Source organism: Cuculus canorus, chromosome 1 (assembly GCF_017976375.1).
Source record: "Cuculus canorus isolate bCucCan1 chromosome 1, bCucCan1.pri, whole genome shotgun sequence".
Lineage (NCBI taxonomy): Eukaryota > Metazoa > Chordata > Aves > Cuculiformes > Cuculidae > Cuculus > Cuculus canorus.
Window position 1 is genome coordinate 155471094 of NC_071401.1, and position 20101 is coordinate 155491194.

Consider the following 20101-nt stretch of genomic DNA (forward strand, 5'->3'; position numbering starts at 1 on the left):
AAGAAGCATGGCCAGGAGGTTGGTGGATGTGATTCTGCCCCTCTACTCAACTCTGGTGAGACCTTACCTGGAGTCCTGTGTCCAGCTCTGGAGTTTTCAGCATAGGAAAGACATGGATCTGTTAGAGCAAGTCCAGAGGAGACCACAAAAATGATCAGAGGGCTGGAGCACCTCCCATATCAGGATGGGCTGAAAGAATTGGGCTTGTTCAGCCTGGAGAAGGCTGAGGGGACACCTTGTAGCAGCCTTCCAGTACTTAAAAGGGGGCTACAGGAAAGCCCGGAACTTTAACAGAGTGCAAGGATAGGACCAGGATAATGGTTTTAAGCTGAAAAAGGAGAGATTGAGGTTAGATATTGGGGAAAAAAAAATCCTGTAAGGGTGGTGAGGCACTGGCACAGGTTGCTAGAGAAGTTGTGGATAGCCCATTCCTGGATGTCTTCAAGGCCAGCTTGGATGAAGCTTTGAGAAACCTGATCTAGTGGTAGGTGTCCGTGCCCATGGCAGGGGTGTTAGAACAGGATGATCTCCAAGATCCTTTCCAACCCAAACCATGCTATGACTCAATGATGTTCTGACAGGTACAAGGGCATTGCTCGTCTGACATTTGGTGCCAACCACCACATCCTTACCTCATTACCAAGGTTTTGAGGGAACTGTGTGCATCCTTGGTTAGATTTAAGACACATAGCTCCAGCTGTGCATCTTTGTGGTGCCACCTTTTTCAGCGACGCTGTGTTTCCACCTGCATCCTGATGGTCACTGGGCAGAAAATCCAGATGTGGGGCAGTGTGTTTGAGTTTCCTTGGATATGTTGTTTTTTTCCCATTTGTTTTGTTGTTCGTGCAGCCATGCCCCACCCCTGGAGGTGTTCAAGGCCAGGTTGGATGGGGCCTTGAGCAGCCTAATCCAGTGGGAGGTGTCCCTGCCCATGGCAGAAGGGTTGGAAGTGGATGATCTTTAAGGTCCCTTCCAACCCAAACTATTCTGTGATTCTAAGATTGCCCTCTCGAGGCCGAGAGCGCTAACGCAGAACGTTAGAGAGCGCTACGAGCTCGGCTGGGATGCGCTCGCCAGCGCTGGGAACTGGGAGCGGATCCCTCGCCCCCCTGCACCCCAGGGACCCCTTCGAGGCGCCATGGCCGCCCCTTTACACCCCCGAACTACATCTCCCGTCGTGCCCCGCGGCGGGAACAAGCTCTGCGCTGATTGGCTCTCCTGTCGCGCCTCTCACCAATCAGCTGCGCCGCCGGGGAGGGTCGCGAGACGGACGTGCTCCCCGCGCGCGAGGCGGGCTAGCGGCGTTGTGGGAGAGATGGAGCAGGACCGGGGGGAGGTGAGCGGCGGCCGGCGGGGCCCGAGCCGATACAGGGGGAGGCCGGCTGCTCCTACAGCCGCGGAGCTGCCGGGGAGCGCCGTGGGAGCGCCGGGCCGGGCCGAGCTGGGCCGCGCGGCACCCGGAGGGACGGAGGGAGCGGGGTCTGAGGGAGAGGGCGGGGCTCGGAGCGCGCGGTGTCCGGAGGGAGGGGCGGGGGTCTGGGGGGCGGGGTCACGGACGCCCATTGCATTAACGAAGGGGCGTGGTCTCGAGAAAGGGGCGGACCCACAGAAGGACGTTGTATTGGCAAAGGGGCGGGGGCTCGAGAAACGGGGCGGGGCCGGGGCCGAAGTGGACCCGTGCGGTGCCGGAGTGACCCTGCCCACGGCCGAGATTCACGTTTGGTGGACGTGATACAATCCAAGGGTGGTGTTCAGCCTGGAGAAGAGAAGGCTCTGGGGAGACCTTATATAGAGGCCTTCTAGTGTCTGAAGAGGTTACAAGGAGGATGGAGAAAGACTGTTTACAGGGGCATGGAGTGATGGGACAAGGAGGAATGGCTTTAAATTGGAGAGGGGAAGATTTAGATTAGACATTAAGAAGAAATTCTTCACGCTGGGGATGATGAGGCACTGGCACAGGTTGCCCAGGGAAGCGGTGGCTGCCCCATCCCTGGAAGTGTTCAAGGCCAGGTTGGATGGGGCCTTGGGCAGCCTGGTCTGATGAGAGGTGTCCCTGTGCATGGCAGAGGGATTGGAACTGGATGATCTTTAAGGTTCCAAACTATTCTATGTTGATTTCTTGTGAGATGAAGGAGGGTGCATCCCCAGATAGGGGCAGTAAAGAGATGAATGTAGGGATTTTTTTTAAGGCTTTCAGGCCCTTGAGACATCAGGAATGCTGTCTGAGGATGTGGATCTGCAGGAGAGCAACTGTCTTCAGGGAACAACCTGGGTGGCTTGGGTCTGTTATGTGTGAAACCCAGGGAGAATGTAGGGAGACAGCAGTGAGTGAATTTTGAACATCTTCGTGTGTCTATAATAATACCCAGGAGCCGGGGACTGGAGAGAATTTAGCACTGGATGGTGATGGACTTGCTGATGATCTTTTGTTGTTGCTTACTTGGATGAACAATTGAATCCTGATGCCTCCTGTGGCCGTTCCAATCTACCTTGCTCTTCCATCTCTCCCTGCGCTGATGCTGGCTTCTTGCTGCTCCTTCATTTAAAGGTTGCTAACACCTTTTCCCAGCTTCTTTTGTGCTTATTAGGAGGCAGGTTCAAGATTGTTCTGTTCTGACAGTCAGTCACTGGACTTCTTTGCTCTTTCCTCAACTGGTGCCTCTCTGCTTTCTTACTGTAACAGAGTGGGTCCTGTCTCTGGCTGGACACAGTAGCACAAAGTGAGTATGTTTAGATGTAGAGACGTGGTTGTAGGGAAAGGCTCTTAACAAATGTTCCAGTGATACAGCTTCTGAGCTGTGGTTAGCTCTGGACTGTGGAGTTTCCAAAGAATACAAACTTTCTCCAGAGTTAAGTTTGTCCTGCTGACATCCAGGCTGTACTGATCTTGTGAGCTGTGGTGGCCAGAGTGTGCAGCTCTGTGCTGGAAGTTTGGGGTGACTTTATGTTGACAGTGTCTGTACTGCTGTGCTGTTCAACTGTGTTGGGAGAGACAGTGCCTGTAAGGATGCAATCTCCTCTGTATTTGTCAGTGGCAGTGTAGTTCCCTGTATCGTTTCCATGTTCCTCAAACCTTTTTCAGTGTAGCTGCAGCTCTGTGGCTGTTTGTTTGCTCTCTATAAAGGGACCTGTTGCGGGGATAATAGCTCCTCTGCTAGGGATTCTGACTTCTGCCTCTGGAGTTGTTAAACGGACTTATTGCTCACTTCGAGGCCTCTCCCTGGTCCAAGAGGCCCCCGACAACGAATCCAGGTTTATTGTGGGGTGTGGTGTAAAAATGTTAGTTTTAAAGCAAACTGGCTCTTTTTTCAGTTGGTGTCTACCTTCTGCCACAAAAATTCATCCTTGGAGCGGGGAGAGGAGGAAGGCGATGATGATGAGGAAGACGATGACTTGGACATCTTTGAGGGCTATGACAGCTTTCGGGGCTACAACAGCAGCATGGGCAGTGACAGCAGCTCCTGTCTGGATGAGTCTAGTGATGACGAGGTGGCAGACCGGGAAGCTGGAGAGCTTGCGACCTCTCCCATGCACCAGCCTTCCACAGGCCGGCTCACAGAGGACAGTGGCTCCGAGCCAGGTACTGCACTTCCTGCCAGTTCTCCCTAAAGCATGATGAAAACAGGGGCTGAGGGAAGCTGAAGAGCGCTTGACTGCATCTTGAGTATGCTTTGGGAGCAGCGCTGGATTAAGGTTGCATTTTCTAGGCTAAAAGGAGGAGCTGCTATCTGTAATGAGGGTTACCTGGGCTCAGCTCTGTCCTCATGGTGTCGTGTCTTCTTTCTCTCAGCTGTGTGCGAGATGTGTGGGATTGTGGGCACCAGGGAAGCTTTCTTCTCCAAGACCAAACGTTTCTGCAGTGTCTCCTGCTCCAGAAGTTACTCCTCAAACTCCAAGAAGGCCAGCATCCTGGCCAGACTGCAGGTGAGTTAAAACCCTTCCTTCTTCCCTGGGGATGGAACAGGATGTGCCTATACGCAGGGAAGGGTGGTTTCTCTCTAGTTCAAGTTCAGACTGCCATTACCAGTGGCTTGTTCTTGCTGTCTGAAGCCCCCAGAGAAAGCAAGCCAGCTGAAAGGTGGTGCTTCCTAGAAGCTGGGGAAGGAAACAGATATATTTTACCTGCTGTTTCCTGCTGTTTCTTCTTATTCCTGTGAGCATTAATGAAAATGCTGAAACATGAAAATCAGTCCGAGGAAGAGATGCGTGTATTGCTGGCCAGTGTAGGGACTGGCTTCCTCTCCTTTTCTGTGCTGCTCATGTTTCTGATATCGCTTCTTTTGTAGGGGAAGCCACCAACAAAGAAAGCTAAAGTTCTGCACAAGGCAGCCTGGTCGGCCAAGATTGGAGCCTTCCTCCATTCACAGGGCACAGGACAGCTGGCGGATGGGACACTGACAGGCCAGGATGGTGAGTGTCCATGAGGTGTGAGGAAGTGCAGCTGATGGAGCCACAGAAGTGGGGATACCTGGAGGGCTGTAAGCTGTACTTTTCCTCACCACTGCCTTGTACTGAAACTGTGTGGATCATTCCAACGTAAGATGGCCGGACACAGGGCACATCTCTTACTCACTCTTTGTTGGTGCTCATGGAGCCTGCTAGATTCCTGCTCATCCCCTGTCGCAGCCATACTCGCTGCTGGCACAGCTTGAAGTTAAGCATAAGCTCTGTAGTCACAGTCTCACAAGGTCCTGGCAAAACTGACTTTAAAGGTGCCCTGCTGCTCCCAGCCATTTGCTGGGGTGTGGGGAGTTATATTTAAGCCAAGTCATTCACTCGTCATCTTGACGAACAGCCAGGCGCTGCAGCTGAAGGAGTAAGAAACTGCTGCATTAGGGCAAAAGTGAGCCCTGGGGGGTGACAGCGGGGGTTGATCGCTGAGCAAACTGCTACTGGAGCAGAGCCGTAGCCTTGGATCAGGAGTGACTGGGGGATTAACATGTCAGTGCTTCACTTGGATTTTCCCAGCACCCTGCAGGGAAGCAAGCGCTGCTGATAAGACCCTGCAGTGTTGCTGCTGAGAGGCAAAGCTGCTAAGTGGTTTAGCACTGGCAGGATGTAGTCTTTACTCTCCCTGGAGTGCTCGAGCCTTGGGCTGGATTTGACCCCATTTCTTGTGACTCCTGCCCCCCCTTTTCCCAAAAGCAAGTGACAGCAATGATTGATTAATAATATAGAGTGCTTCTTGCCGGGGCTGATCCCTGTGCACTCATAGAATCTAGTTCCGTGCCAGGGAAAATGCACTGTAAAGCAGAGTCCCTGTGTGCTGGGACAGAGGGGTCTGTCCCAGAGGAGGCACAATGTGGCTGCAAGCTGCAGCCCAGAGGAAACTGTGTGTTCTCTGCCTTTTCTGTGATCTCGCCTGATTTTCTGCTCTCGTGTCTGCTTATAGCACTTGTCCTGGGCTTTGACTGGGGAAAGTACCTGCAGGAGCATGGCTTCAAGGCAGCTCCCGTCAGCTGCTTCAAACACGTGAGTTTTACTTTATTGTGCCTCGCAGTGCACGTGGGATATGCTGTGTGCGTGGGGCCGCCCTGTAGTCCTGTAAGAAGCGTTGGGAAGAGACCTGGGGAGCTGGTTATTAAGCCCCAGCTGAAGCAAGGAAAGAAGGTGGGGCTTCTCGCAGCTAAGAATGGGAGTCCCACAGAGGGACCAAGAGTTATGGTGGAGGAAGCAGAGAGGGATTTGGTAGAAGCATTGTCAGTGGTGATCTGGGAACAGAACTAGTTCTGACTTGGGGGGAGAGCAGAAAGTTCCTGATTGCCTTTGCAGTTTGTGTGGATGAGCACAGCACAAGGTGATGCACAGGGAGGAACTCTGCTTATGTGGGCCTGGCAGCTGCTGTCCTTCCGGCACTTTTGGTTCCTGTCATACTGATTTGCAATCCTTCACGGCTCACTAGCGAAGGCAGATGCATGGAAGGATGGCAGCTCTTAGGTATTAGAGGAGCCTCAGCCTCTCTGTATATTAAGACTCACTTGTGTTCCTTTTGAGTTGTGATCTATGATAATACTAACAAAATTCTGTTTTTCTTGAGGATAGGTCAGGAAGACAGTGGTGGTTAGGGATTTTGATACCACAGAGGAATGGCAGCAGCTACTTTAGGATAACAGGACAGCAAGCAGTGAAATAGTTAAGCATTGCTATACAATGTTCTGCCTTTTGGCATTCTCTGTGAACACCCCAGGGGATGTTGGGATGGTTCAGTTGTATTTGTAGCTGTTGGCAGACAGCGGAAGGGTAAGGCATGCAAACCTGGGCCTAAGGTGAAAATGTAGCTCCCTAAAACATATCTCTGAAAGCTAGAACGAAAGCTTGAACCCTGCTCTAACTTCTCTCTCGCAACATGGCTGCCTCAATTCTTCAGGTGCCGCTCTTCGATCAGTGGGATGATGTGGTGAAAGGTATGAAAGTGGAAGTGCTGAACAGCGATGCTGTGCTCCCCAGCCGTGTGTACTGGATTGCATCCGTCATCCAGACTGTAGGTATGTTTGCAGTGTGATTCCTGACAACTAGGAATGCCTGACCTCTGAGGGAAGCTTTGGAGACCTGAGTCAAGTGAAAGATCAGCTCTTGGGAGCTCTGCAATTGCTGAGAGATTTTGGAACGGGAAATACCACAGCATGGGAGTGGGAGGAAAACAGCGTCTGGTTGCTGGGCTCTTTGTGAGGGCTGTTCTGCCTCCGGCATGGTTGGAGAAGCTCTGATAATCTCTGCAGAGCTCTGAAGGCCATGCTGTTGAATAAAACTGTGGTGCCCATCAGGGAGAGGAGAAATTCTTGGCGTCTGATGTGTTTCTCTGGTTGTCTGCTCTGTCCTGGCAGGGTACAGGGCCCTTCTGCGATATGAGGGCTTTGAGAATGATGCCGGCCACGACTTCTGGTGCAATTTGGGCACAGTGGATATTCACCCCATTGGCTGGTGTGCCATCAACAGCAAAATCCTGGTCCCACCACAAAGTGAGTGTGGGGTGAGAGGGGTCAACATGGACCTGGGCAGGGAGGAACCTTGTTTTATGCCTAGTGCAGTGGGACAGTTGCTCCCACTGTGAGACCACAGCTCCATTTTTACTCTGAATTACAAGAAACTGTTAGTTCTTTGCAAAGCTGGAGGCTGCTTGGATTGCTCCCTCTGCATCCCCCTTTGGTTGTCCTGAGGGTGTCAGACCAGTGGACAGGGGCTAATGCAGGTGGCCGTTCCTCGTTCTGACCCACATGGTGGCTACATTTAACATTTGGGGAACTTTTTCATCCTGCATTCTGGTCAGTGTCTCTGGAGAGCGTACTGGATTCAACCCCTGCTCAGCTAGCAGTTCAGAGAGGGATGCCAGCTTAGCAGAATTTTTGCAAGCTGAGATTTGCTTGGTGTGGCTCATGTGTTTTCGCTCCAATATAGTTTCTGCATCTGGATGAGTGGAGTTGGGTGTCTGCTTGGCCCAGTCCGTTCTGTAACTGTGATCCCTTGAAGCTAGATGTGAGCTTGTACAGTGTCTGAAAGGGAAGAAGGCGTTTTAATGCAGATGGACTCTCAGAGAGGAAAAAAGTTAGTGTGGTGGTGTAATTCCTTCCACCATAAAGATGTGTTTTTTTCCCTGTACCCATGTAGCTATCCATGCCAAGTACACCGACTGGAGAAGTTATCTCATGAAGAAACTGGTGGGAGCCAGGACCATCCCAGTGGATTTCCATATCAAGGTAAATGGGGGGGGCTGTCATTTTATGTGTGAGATTGAAGCTGAAGCCAAGCGATGTGTGTGTATCACGTCTCTCCTGGTTCTGATTTGTGCAACTCCTCTGTGTGGCCCCATGAAACTCAGACAAGGACAGTGAGACACCTACCATGATCCTGTAGGTAATGGCATAGCCCCTATGGACAGCACAACCGCTTCTCCTTTGGGTCATAGATGGGCATTAAAAGCTGTTGTCATGTCAAGTTCTGCTGGAAATTACTGGGAACAGGTTTGCTTTTTTTCTGAAGAGAAAGGCCAGCGCAGCTCCAGCCTGGCCCTCTCCTGCGCTGTTTCAGTGCTGGGCAATGGCTCTGAGAGTCAAAAACCTTTGTCTTCAGTTGGTAGCACAGCAGCCTGCAGGCAGTGAGAGTGGTGTAGGCTGCCCTGAAGCACGTGGAAGCAGCTGTGCCGTGGCTTTGCTTGCTTTATAGGTTTTGTTGTTGTTCTGTGTAGGCTGCACTGAGGTTAGACCTTGTTAGGGAGAAGAGACTCTTTTGTTACCGGCAACTTTGTAAACTACAGATGGGGAAGACAAGAAGCAGGAAGACAGGCGATGGGTTTTCCAATCTGTGGGGCAGTTGGTGATATTGAGCTGGAGACCTTGATGAAGGTGGTGTTCCTTTGTTGCTTCTGAGAAAGTTGAGAGGATGTTTGTAGCTTCTTGTTCCTCTGCCACAGTTTATACCTCAGAGCTCATGACATGGAAGGGAAGTGGGAGAGGGAGAGAGCTGGTAGTATCTTTCTCCTCCCAGCATTCCCATTCCCATATAATGAACAGGAGCTGGAAGGAAGAGACTTTCCTTTCAAAGTTCTTCTGGATTCAAGTGCAGGTCGTTTTGTCTGAGTCTGTTTTCAGCTGTGGCTCTTAGTTGATGCACATCATCCTGGGATCACAGTGCCAAAATGTCAGGTGTTCTATAAACAACTTTGGGTATTTGTATATGAGTAGGGCTTGGCTGTATTTGCAAACTGAAGGTCTCAAAAAAATCAGCCAGTGACTCTTTTTGTGTCCCTGCACTTTTGGGTCAGCCTGTGTGGTAACTCTGGTGTTGGAGGTGGAGTTGGCAGGTAAAACCTGAGAGGTTGCTCAACCTCTTACCAGAGTGAAAAAAAGTGAAAAGAAGACCTCTTTTAAAACCAGCTGAAAATCCTATTGCCCTTTGGGAAGCTACACTTCTGGCGGCTTCTAGCCTTGAAACTCTTATGGTCTCTTCCATGACTGAAAGAGGTACCCAATTCCCTGCTCAGTTGCTGCTGAACAGAAGTGGCATCTGTTTCTGACACTCAGAAACAGAAACACAAGGTGCTGGCTGAGCACAGCTGCAGGGCCAAGGTGGAGGTTGCCATTATGGGGCCACAGGACAGGGGAGATCTGGCGGGGGGGTGTCCAAGAGTGCTGTCATGTATAGGGCTCGCAGCTCCCTGTCCCCCAATGAACCACTCTCATGCATCCCTTCCCAGAGGTGTCTCCCAGTCAGCTTCGGACAGCACAGGGTGGGGGCCAGCATGTCCATGGGGAAATGTGTGCTCTGAAGTGTTTGGAGATGGAAAACACTTGAGTGTGATTGATCTCAACTCCTCTGTTGGTTGTTGTCAGATGGCGGAGAGCATGAAGTATCCGTTCCGGCAGGGCATGCGAGTGGAGGTAGTGGATAAGAATCACGTGTCCCAGACGCGCATGGCAGTGGTGGACACGGTGATTGGTGGCAGACTGAGACTCCTCTATGAGGACGGTGACAGCGATGATGACTTCTGGTGCCACATGTGGAGTCCTCTTATCCATCCTGTGGGCTGGTCACGGAGAGTGGGACACAACATCAAGAAGACAGGTAGGGATCAGGCCACCACAAGCACCTTCTGATTTGCTGTGAACTGCCTGGGACCTGCTGTTGACACCAATCTTGACGTGCAGAGAGCCAGGCAGTTGCCTCAGAACCCAACAGATAAGATCTACGCAGTTGCATGTCTGCTGCTTTCCCCCCTGGATAGATAAAAGCCCAACGATCTGCTGTTATGGGTGAGGAAGGGATGTTTATAGTCTTCTTGAGGAAATTCGTGCTGGCTTCTATAAGACTGGATGCTGTCAGGTTGTGGGGTTTTGGACTTTATAGAGAGGGATTCTTGATCAGTTTATACTGACAGAAAAAAACAGGACTTGAGCCCTGTTGATCCTCTTGGTTGTGTCTCCCTCCCTCGCTGCCTTTCCTTGATGATAACGGCTGCATGTAGAGTTGTCATCACTAGCGCTCAGGAAGATCATTCATCTGCTTTTGAGCAAGCCTAGCATCACAGCCCATGTTATGAGAAGATGTGGAGGGGCTGACCTGTTCTTTTATTATTCTTCTCATGGTCTCTGATCTAGTTCTTTTATAGCAGCTGAGCTCTCACCAGGTAATTAATAGACAGTGCGTTTTCTTACTGCAGTTACTGCGGGTTTCTTACCTCTCTTTGTTTCTTCCGTTCCTCACAGAAGAAAAACGCAGTGACATGGCAAACCATCCCACCTTCCGGAAGATTTACTGCGATGCTGTCCCCTATCTGTTTAAGAAGGTAGGACAAGTTTGCTTTTCTGCGTTTCTACCACTTTCTTCCTTGGGTGTATGTGCTGCTGCGTGGGCTGTTGAGGACGGCTCGTTTGTCTCTCTTACAGCTGTAGGGCAGGAAGGGGTTTGGGGTGTGAAGGCTGTGGTTGGGCTGGGGAAAGTCTAAATAGAAAGATGAAAGAACCAAAATACAACGACAGACTGAAGGACTCGATTGAAGGGTAAGCAGTTGCTTGAAACTTTGAATTGGAGAGGGAGGGTGATTGCGTTTGGGGTAGATCAGTTCAGACAAGGGACTGCATCGTACTGGTAAGGTCCAAGATGAGAAGGAGCCATGCTTTGCTGGGATGCAGTGGCTGAGTGCTGGCCCTGGCTCTGTGAGTGACCAGAGCCTTGGCAGGAGGTTTCTGACAGAAACACAGTGCTGGTCTGGCTGCCTCTTTGTATTTCTTGTATTTTTAATTCTTTTCCCTCCCAGCTGGGGTTGAGTGCTAAACCTGTTTGCACTTGGTATGGTTGATGTTGGGATGGAACTGTCCCGGACCCCTGACAGCACACAGCTTACCAGTCTCTCCTTTAGGTGCGAGCTGTCTATGCTGAAGGTGGATGGTTTGAGGAAGGCATGAAACTGGAGGCCATTGACCCCCTGAATCTGGGCAACATTTGTGTGGCCACTGTTTGCAAGGTAAGTTCAGTGGGTGGAAGGGGATCTACAGTGTTTACCTGAGATAACCCAGCCTCTCCTTAAGTCTTTGCAATTGAACGAGACTGGGTAGGATTTGGCATGAGGGAGTGGAGAGTGCTGTCAGGAGTGGTAGGCAGCTGGTGTGTGAAGGGCTGCTACCTCAGAGGTCTGAGAAGCTGCTGAGACCAGCAGTTGTCCATGTGTGTCTAAGTGAATAGCATGAAGATGAGTGTGCTTGGTCTGCAAGCTAACTATCCAGTATGTGTGACTGGCAGCCACCCTTCTTCCAGTTCTTGGAGCACATAAAGAGGCCTCTTTAGTGCTGTCCTGAGGACAGATAGGAGAGAGGGAGTTGTGGTGTGACCTCTGAGTGGGGGATGGGCTGTATCTGTATGGGCAGCATTCGCTGCTGCAGGAAGCTGAGGATGGACACATCTCCTGCAGCCTGTCTTGATGAATTGGCAGCGAGCTGTACTCCTGTGCTAGTGTTGGGGGGTAAATTGCTTGGCTTGGTTTCCTCAGTGAGGTGTGTTGCGTGTCCTGAAGCATAGCATCAACTTAGGCTTTTCCTGCTTCCTCTAGAAGCTGTTTGCCTTTGTAGAATCCAAGCAGAGGACTTTGACAGTTGGGATTTGGCAGGGGCCTGCTAGGAAAGTTCTTTGTGTCTGTAAAATATTCCCTTCAGCCATTGCTCACAAATGTGAAGAGGTTGGGGAAGACATGCCTATCACATTCAGTAGGTACCAGTTACCATTGAGTGACAGGATGGGACAACTCTTGTTGCTGTAAGAAGCAGCAAGTCTGAAGGTGGTGCCCTTCGCTTCTGCCCAGTACCAAATTCGTGACGTGGCTGGTGTAGAGGGTCTCCAGGCTGCCAATAAAGTCTGTTTCTGAGGGAGAAAAGGGCTCCTGACAATTTATGGCCCAGTCCTTTTTAAAAGGCTGTTAGTGTTGATCCCAGTCCTGCAGAAATTCCTGCTTTGGGGATTAGTTTATGTCGTGTAACATATCAGGAGAAGCCACTGCATGCCCTGGAGTGTATTACACTGCATTTTACTATCTAGCGGCAATTGTAATCCATCTGTGGAAGACTCTTGGGAGGATCCTTTGAGAGGAGAGGCTTTAGAGCAACCAATGCTCTACACTCATGCCCTTCACTCCCATCTCAGGTCCTCTTGGATGGGTATCTCATGATCAGCATTGATGGAGCCACGTCTGATGATGGCTCTGACTGGTTCTGCTATCATGCTTCCTCACACGCCATCTTCCCTGTCAACTTCTGTCGGAAGAATAACATCGATCTGACCCCTCCAAAAGGTGAGACTTGGATTCTGCCCTGTGGTACAAACCCATGTGCAGAACCTGCTGGGCTGTGCTTTTCTGAGAGGTGTCAGGTTCGGATGAATCAAACCCACAAGGTCCCAATCTGCACGTTTTTCAGGGAAACAGGGCTGTTTCAGACAGCCAGTCTGTTTGAGCTCTGCCCGTATACCAAGTTTTGACACTTTATGGAAGGAAGTAACATCTCCAGAGGACATTAATGGCATGGTGGTTAGCTCCTGGCAGATCCGTGGGAGAGGTGTACGATCCCCACACTGAAGAGATTCAAAGGTTTAAAAGACAAGGAGGGTGGGAAGGTGTGAGTAGAGCCATTGCTTCATGATGTAGCAATTAAAAGTGTCAAAAGTCACCTCTACTCTTCTCGTATGAATAAACTTGACACCAATATTTCTGCAAACTCCTGAGAGGCAATCACCTTAGGAGTGTTTTTGCTGCCTCATCTGGCCATATCTAAAAAAGGCATGTCCTGAATTTCTGTGTTGCAGCACTTTTGTGCAATGCTGTTTTGTCTTCCTTTGATGTTCTTGCTGATGGGGGAAAAATTGGTCTTAGTGGTGTGTTTTGAACATACTTCTGCCTGCCTGCTGCTTCTCCTCACCTCTCTTTGTGGTTTGGGTACGTGACGTGCTTTTCCATGTTTGCCCACTGGATGTGGGGGGTGCTGGACTGCTGTGGAATCCGCACAATAGATTTACATCCAAGATCAGGCTGTACGTGCTGGTTGATGAAACTGTTTGGCAACCAGTTGCCATGCTTCCTTCCTGCCTCTTCTGCCTTTTCTCTCAACTGGTCTGCCCAGTGACTGTCTTTTTCTTGCTGACCATTTCTTCCTGCTGCAGGGCAAGATGCAAAGACCTTCAACTGGGAAAGCTACCTGGAAAAGACTAAATCAAGGCCTGTTCCAGCACGGCTCTTCAACACAGTGAGTGCTGCCTGGAAAAAGAGATGTGTAGGGATGCTTGCAGTCAGGACAGAGGAGCACAAGAGCTCTGGCTGTCACAGAATGGTTGAGGTGGAAGGGGTCTCTGGAGGTCATCTTGTGCAACACCCATGCTCAAGCAGGATCACCTGTCCAGGTCGACCAGCACCATGTCTAGACAGCTTTTGAATATCTCCATGGATGGAGATATTCTCTGGGCAACCTGTTTCCTGACGCTTGGGGGAACCTCATGTGTTTCAGTTTGTGCCCATTGCCTCAGATCCTGTCCTGGGGCACCACTGAGAAGAGCCTCACTCTGTCTTTGAACCCTTTATAGGTGTAGGTTTTTATGCACATGGATAAGATCCCTTTGAACCTTCTGCAAGCTGAACAGTCCCAGCTCTATCTGCCTTTCCTTGTAGGACAGATGCTCCAGTCCCTTCTTCATCTTTGTGGCCCTTTGCTGCACTTTTTCCAGAATGTTCACATCTCTCCTGGACTGGGGAGCCCAGAAACAGCACTACAGGTGTGGCCTTACCAGTGCTGAATAAAAGGGGAGAATCGCCTCCCTTGCTCTGCTGGGAATATTCCTTTTAAAGCAGCCAGGGATGCCACTAGCCTTCTTTGTCCCAAGGGCACCTTGCTGGCTCATGGTCAGCTTGGTGCCCACCAGGATCCCCAGGCTCTTTTCTGCCAAGTTGCTTTCCAGCCACTCAGCCTTCAGCATGTGCTGCTGCCTGGGGTTGTTCCTCCCCAAATGCAGGACTTTACATTTCCTTTTGTTGAACTACATGAGTTTCCTGTCAGGCCATTCCTCCAGCTCGTCAAGATCCCTCTGGATGGCAGCACAACCCTCTAGTATATCAGCCTTTCCTTCCAGTTTTGTATCATCAGCCAACTTGCTGAGTTTGACATGATACTGTTGTGTCACCTAGATAATAAGTGAAGATGTCAAACAGGATTGGACCCAGTATTGACCCCTGGGGTACACTCCTAATTACTGGCCTCTAACCAGACTTCTTGCCACTAATCACCACCCTCTGGGCCCAGCCACTCAGCTGGTTTTCAGTCCACCTCACTTTCTCCTTATCCAACCTGTACTTCCATCAGCTGCTTTATAAGGATCTTAAGGGAGACAGTGTGAAAAGCCTTCCTGAAGTTAAGGTAAACAATATCCAGTGTCTTTACTAGGGTGCTCTTTGCTGCCAGCCAGCCTGTCTGAGGAGAGCCCAAGGCACAGAAGTATGTGCTGTCCAGGTAAAGCCCCTGTTTGGCTGGTCGGGACAAGCAGTGTTGTACCTTTGTGGAAGTTATGATATCTTGGTCTCTCTGAGTATGACCTGCGTTTCTCTAGTGTTGCCAAAGGCTCCAGGATCCTGGCAGGTTCTGCACTGCTTATTGTCCAGAGTAGGCCACAAAGATGATCTGAGGGCTGGAGCATCTCCCACGCAAGGACAAGCTGAGAGAGTTGGGCTTGTTCAGCCTGTAGAGAAGGCTCCTAGGACACCTTAGAGCAGCTTTCCAGTACTTAAAGTGGTCCTACAGGAAAGGTGGGGGCTTTATGCACCCCTTTATTGAGGAGTGCAGGGATAGGATGAGGGGCAACAGTTCTAAGCTGAAAGAGGGAAGATTTCTGTTAGATGTTAGGAAGAAATTTTTAACTGTGAGGGTTGTGAGGCATGGGCATAGGTTGCCCAGAGAAGTCATGAATGCCCCATCCCTGGAGGTGTTCAAGACCAGGTTGGATGGGGCCTTGAGCAACCTGATCCAGTGAGAGTTGTCCCTGCCCATGGCAGAGGGGTTGGAACTGGATGATCTTTAAGATCCTTTCCAACCCGAGCCATTCCACGATTGTTTGACGTGTGGCTGGCACTCGAGTGGAGGAGGTCTGCTTTGCATCAACAAAACTGCTGCAGCACTTGGGCCTGTGCCTGTCTTACTAATTTCCCGGGTCTGTCTCGGGTTAACGGGTTTCATCAGGTGTCCATTAAACTGCTGCCTGCTGCTCCCCCTTGGTCAGGGTCTTGTTTCTCAAGGCTGGGCTGAGATTCGCTAAAGATGGGGCTGGCCTTGGAAGTTGATGTGTGCTGACTTCTATTACTTGACTGATTGATTCTGTGCATGACTGTGGGCTTGTTCTCCATGTGCTTGCTTTAAGCTGGAGGTAAGCCTGTGGCTCATTGAGGGTGCTGGTGGCCAGGTGTGGGTTTGGACTGAGTGCAACGGCCTTGGGTTTTCTATTTTCATTTTTTCTGCACCCAGGACTGCCCAAACCATGGCTTCAAGGCAGGCATGAAGGTGGAAGCAGTGGACCTGATGGAGCCCCGACTCATCTGTGTGGCCACAGTGACACGTGTAGTCCAACGTCTTCTTAGTATTCATTTTGATGGCTGGGACAATGAGTATGACCAGTGGGTGGACTGCGAATCTCCAGACATTTATCCCGTGGGGTGGTGCGAGCTGACAGGCTACCAGCTTCAACCACCCGTCGTTCCAGGTGAGTTTCTAGTGCTAGAGGCAAAGGTTTCCTTCCTCCTGCTCTTTGAGTGGCTCCTCCTTTTTTGGGGGCCTTGTAGGGAGCAGAAAGTTACCTCCTTGGTTTGCGCTGGCTACCGTAAGTCTTCCTCTGCTGCCACACATTCTAGCAACTGGCAAAGGGTGGAGTCTGGTGGGGTGAAAAGAGCCTGAGATTTGAGGTTGGCTCTGTTTTCCCTCTGCTCCCCCACCTGCACACGAACAGAGAATTGCTCCTGGTGAAGTCGGGTAGAGTTCCAGCTGGTCCTGTCCCTGCACAGCTCCCTTTTACTGAGTGTACTTACAACCTCAGCCAGGTAGCAGGGGGAGCTTGGCCCCTGCTCCCTTTCCTCATCAGTTCTCTAACTCTGTCTGTAAAAGGTAAGAGCATCCCTCTCAAGAGTTTATTCCTACCCTTGTTGCAGGGAGGCCACTGCCTCACCTTTGCAGATGTTTTCCATATCCCAGGCTATGAGTCTTATTTCTTCACTGCCCCTTGCCAGACCTCTACCGGGCCTCTCTCCCCTGTGCTGCCCCAGCCTGCCTCCCTGGGCCCTCGCCTGGAAGCACAGACAGCAACTGCGCTAGAGCCTTGCTTTCCCCTCAGCTGGTTGTCTCGGGAAGAGGGCGTTGGCTCGGGGGGACGGGTATATCTTGTTTCTCGCTTATGTCACTTCATCCCAGTTACCTACTGGTTATGGGACTTGGCTTTCGTTTCCCTCTCGTCTCCATGACAGAGCCCACAACTCCAGTGAAGGCCAAGGAGGTGCCCAAGAAGAAGAAGAAACCCTATGGAAAGAAGAGTGAGTGATGTTTGATTAGTGCCCTCCCGACTCGCTCACGGGCTGGGCCCAGTTAGAGGAACCCTGTCCATGTCCCATCAGAGCAGGAGAGAGAGGCTTTGTCTTGCTGTGGATGCCCTCAGTCGGCTGTGGGTTTGACAGCACAGGTTCATCCTTCTCAACTGCCCTACTTGCTAAAAGAGCTGAGAGCTGTGTGTGGGGGAAGGATCTGTTTTGCAGTCTGCTTTCTGTTGGCCGAGGTGTAGATGGCGCTTGCTTCCAGACGTGAGGTTGTGCTGCTTTCCCTACTGTGTCTGTGGTCGGAGGGAAATGGTTTGCTGCAGCTGGAGGGTGGCTGGAGAGCAACCCTGCCTGCTTTGTGCTAGGGGAAAGACGCCTTAAGACGGCTGGAGAGGCCAGTAGTGGGGCTGGACCATATTATTGTTTCATCTTGTCATTGTTGTCGTCATTGTTGTGGTAGCTGTGGCAAATCATGTGTAGACAGGCAAGAGATTCCTTCCTGGGGGGTGGGGAGGAAAGGACACCTAAAGAACATAAGGACGTTCAACCTAAATGTCAGCTAAAAATGAAAACATTAACACTGCATTGTCCATGCCTTGAAGCCACCATGCCCATTGCCTGGGACTAGACCCAGACAGGTAAGCAAAGCTGACTCCAGACTGATTCCAACAGGACCTACTCCTTGGAAGTTACGCACACGCTGAAGGGCCTTGCTTTTAATAAAGGAGAACATGGAGGAGCATATTTTGAGATGATGACTGTAGAATTTTTCTCCAGTAGGCCATTTCTGTCGAGTAACCAGTTGGCAGCTCATGATCGTGTAGCTTGCTGGTCAGTTGTGCTGGTCCCTGGCCTGTGGTTTCTCAGTGGAGAAGGGGTGCTGGTTTTCCGGGGGGAAAGGAACACATTTTACCCCATGCTCTGTTATTTCTTTGTTAAGGAAAAAAGCTACCTGCAAAAACCCGCAATGTCAAGCAGACTGTCAAGAAGACTTCTGCCCCGAAGACAAAACGAGAAGCAAAAGCTGCCAGCAAAGCTTTGCCAGAACCAGCACCTGATGAGAGTAAGAATCATAGAATGGTTTGGGTCAGAAGGGGCCTTAAAGATCATCTAGTTCGAATTCCCCTGCCATAGGCAGGGACACCTCTCACCAGACCAGGCTGCCCAAGGTCCCATCCAGTCTGGCCTTCAACACTTCCAGGGATGGGGCAGCCACAACTTCCCTGGGCAACCTGTTCCCTGTAATAGAGTGAGTTACTCTACCCAGCAGCTACATGTGACTCTCACGTATTCCTAGTGTGCCACCTGCTTTCCTGAGGGCTGTGCTGCCTCTTAGCCATTAAAGTCACGAGTGCTTCCAGGCAGGGAAAGGCAGGACTCGACAAATGTCCTTCCCGACTCCTCTAGAGACAGAGAGAGTGGAAGAAAGCGTCTGCCTGCTTTCTTTGGCGAGGTTTGCCTTCTGAGAAGGTTTGGTGGTACAAGTACAGGTAGATATCTTGATACTACTGAGGGTCTGTCTGCCCTACTGAGCAGCCTGGCTCTGTGAGGTCTGTTTGGGAGGAGAGTTGAGATGGGTACATGAGAAGTATGCTGCCACATCCTGGTCCCCGTAAGGGCTGTTGCAGCATGAGAACACAGCCCAGCGTGCTGAGCACCAAGAGATGTGTTGGTCAGAAGAGCATCTGGGTCACCTGCCAGGTGTTGGGTGCACCTAGAAGGTGCGTGAGGTGCTTTGTGCAGCTCATGAAGATCCATGTTGCTCATAGAGCTTTCATTTCTGCTGCATGGATCCAGGCAGGTAGAGAATGGACCGCACTGTCTTTTCCTCCTTCTACCATAGGAGAAGTTGTTCTTTGGAGCAGGCAGCTGAAGGCTGCTGGGGCTTAGTCCTGTCCTGATTGCTGCTGTGACCATGGGTAGGTTTGTACTGGCAAGACAGGCCTGCCTGTGGTAAGGGACCCTCAAGAAGTGGGCTGGAAACCTAGGGCATTTCAAGTATCTGCATGAACAGAGCTGGCACTGGGCTGTTGCAGGCAGAGCGAGGCAGTGTGGATTGATTTCACTTATTTGTTTTTCCTTTCCTCCTTCTGTCTTTCCAGTCATTGCCGTGCAGGTGAAAGAAGAAACCATCGACCCCTCTGTACCAGATTTTGAAGCCACAGAGCTTCCCGTTCCTGTCAGCAGCATAAAGCAGGAGGTCACAGACTGATCCACAGCAGCCTGCGCGTCACCTTGTGGCTCTCTGGGGAAAAGCCCTGGCGAAGGGAAGCAGAAGACTAAAACAAGCTTTCTGTTTTTGAGGCAGCCCACCCTGCACTATCACAATTCTGCTTTCCTGGTGTGCAAGAAAACTTCCCCCAGATTTGTAATTCTAAGTTCTGGGACATGGACTCCAGTAAGGCTGCGAGCACGTTGAGGAGCCACCAGGGTGGCTGCTGGCTTGGGTGTGCCTCGCTTTGAAGGTACCTTTCCGAGCAGGAGCTCCCAACAGGGAAGGAAGATCCCAGAGCACAAAGGGGCAGTTTGGGTTCTCGGGCGGGAGGTGGCAAGATAATGTGGAGGTCACATGCATCAGGAAATGGACTGTCCTCATAGGACACAGTGCTGTGTTCCCTGGTCTAGGCCCTGCAACCTCCCAGAAGGGACAGAAAGAGTGGAAAGAGGTGGAAAAACCAAAACGGGGTGATGATGCCTCTCGAGGGAGGGAGAGGCCTTTTTAACTCATCACTTCTTGCTTTTGAACCCAGAGGATGTGATGCACAGCTTGATTTTTTAATGTTTTTAGCAGTCCTACTGTAAATTTGATCTACGATTGGTGCCCTAAAGCCCTGTGAATTAAACTGGAGGAAAAAGCCAAAGGTTTGTGTATTGTTTTCGGGGTCCTAGATTAGCCAAGATGGGGAGGAGAAGAGGGCTGTGAGTGGGTTGCTGTAAGTAGAGTGTATTGTGTGGTTTTTTGAGGTGCGTAGTGGGGTTTTTCTGTGCGCTTAACCCTGTCTGTTTGCCAGTCCTGCATAAGGGCAATAGATAACTGAAGGCGGGGGAGCTATTTCCACTTAGAGGGCAAAACTAACATTCCTCTCTTTCCCCTAGAGTGGCCATCACAGTTCAGGACAGGTTAGTACAGCAATTGTGATAAAAAATAGTTTTCAGTCTCCTGCAGCAAATTCCTCTGAGCTTTCCGCAGGCAAGGAAGAGCCCTGCCTATCAGCACCAGTGTGGGGCCCAGCCAGCTGTAGGGCAAGCGTCTTATCAGACCCTCTAGGGAAATGGTGGCTGCCTGGGAGGCCACCTTGGCCATGAGGGCCTTTTTACAAAGGCATGGAGTGAGAAGACTATGGGCAAAGGGTATAAACTGGAGAGGGGCAGATTTAGATTAGACATGAGGAATTTCTTCACTATAAGGCTGGAGAGGCACTGGCACAGGTTGCCCAGGGAAGCTGTGAATGCCCCATCCCTGGAGGTGTTCAAGGCCAGGTTGGATGGGGCTTTGAGCAGCCTGATCTGGTGGAAGGTGTCCCTGCCCACAGCTGGAGCGTTGGAATTGGATGATCCTTAAGGTCC

The 20101-nt window shown here is 50.9% G+C and overlaps 1 protein-coding gene across 2 annotated transcripts; it reads left to right on the forward strand.

The window, feature by feature from the left end:
- Positions 1 to 1252: 1252 nt before the first annotated feature.
- On the forward strand, positions 1253 to 19400 carry L3MBTL2 (L3MBTL histone methyl-lysine binding protein 2). Of its 2 annotated transcripts, XM_054056278.1 has the most exons (17): positions 1253 to 1336; positions 3313 to 3580; positions 3791 to 3924; positions 4287 to 4410; positions 5393 to 5472; positions 6368 to 6485; positions 6825 to 6959; positions 7606 to 7694; positions 9327 to 9558; positions 10200 to 10279; positions 10853 to 10957; positions 12127 to 12274; positions 13138 to 13220; positions 15480 to 15714; positions 16469 to 16534; positions 17475 to 17597; positions 18637 to 19400. In XM_054056278.1, the coding sequence occupies exons 1-17, from the start codon at positions 1316 to 1318 to the stop codon at positions 18744 to 18746; spliced, it is 2151 nt and encodes a 716-aa protein (XP_053912253.1). In that variant the 5' UTR covers positions 1253 to 1315; the 3' UTR covers positions 18747 to 19400. The 2 variants fall into 2 exon arrangements, with proteins under 2 accessions (XP_053912253.1, XP_053912254.1); XM_054056279.1 differs by lacking the exon at positions 16469 to 16534 and having other exon boundaries at positions 18637 to 19399.
- The last annotated feature ends 701 nt before the right edge of the window (positions 19401 to 20101 follow it).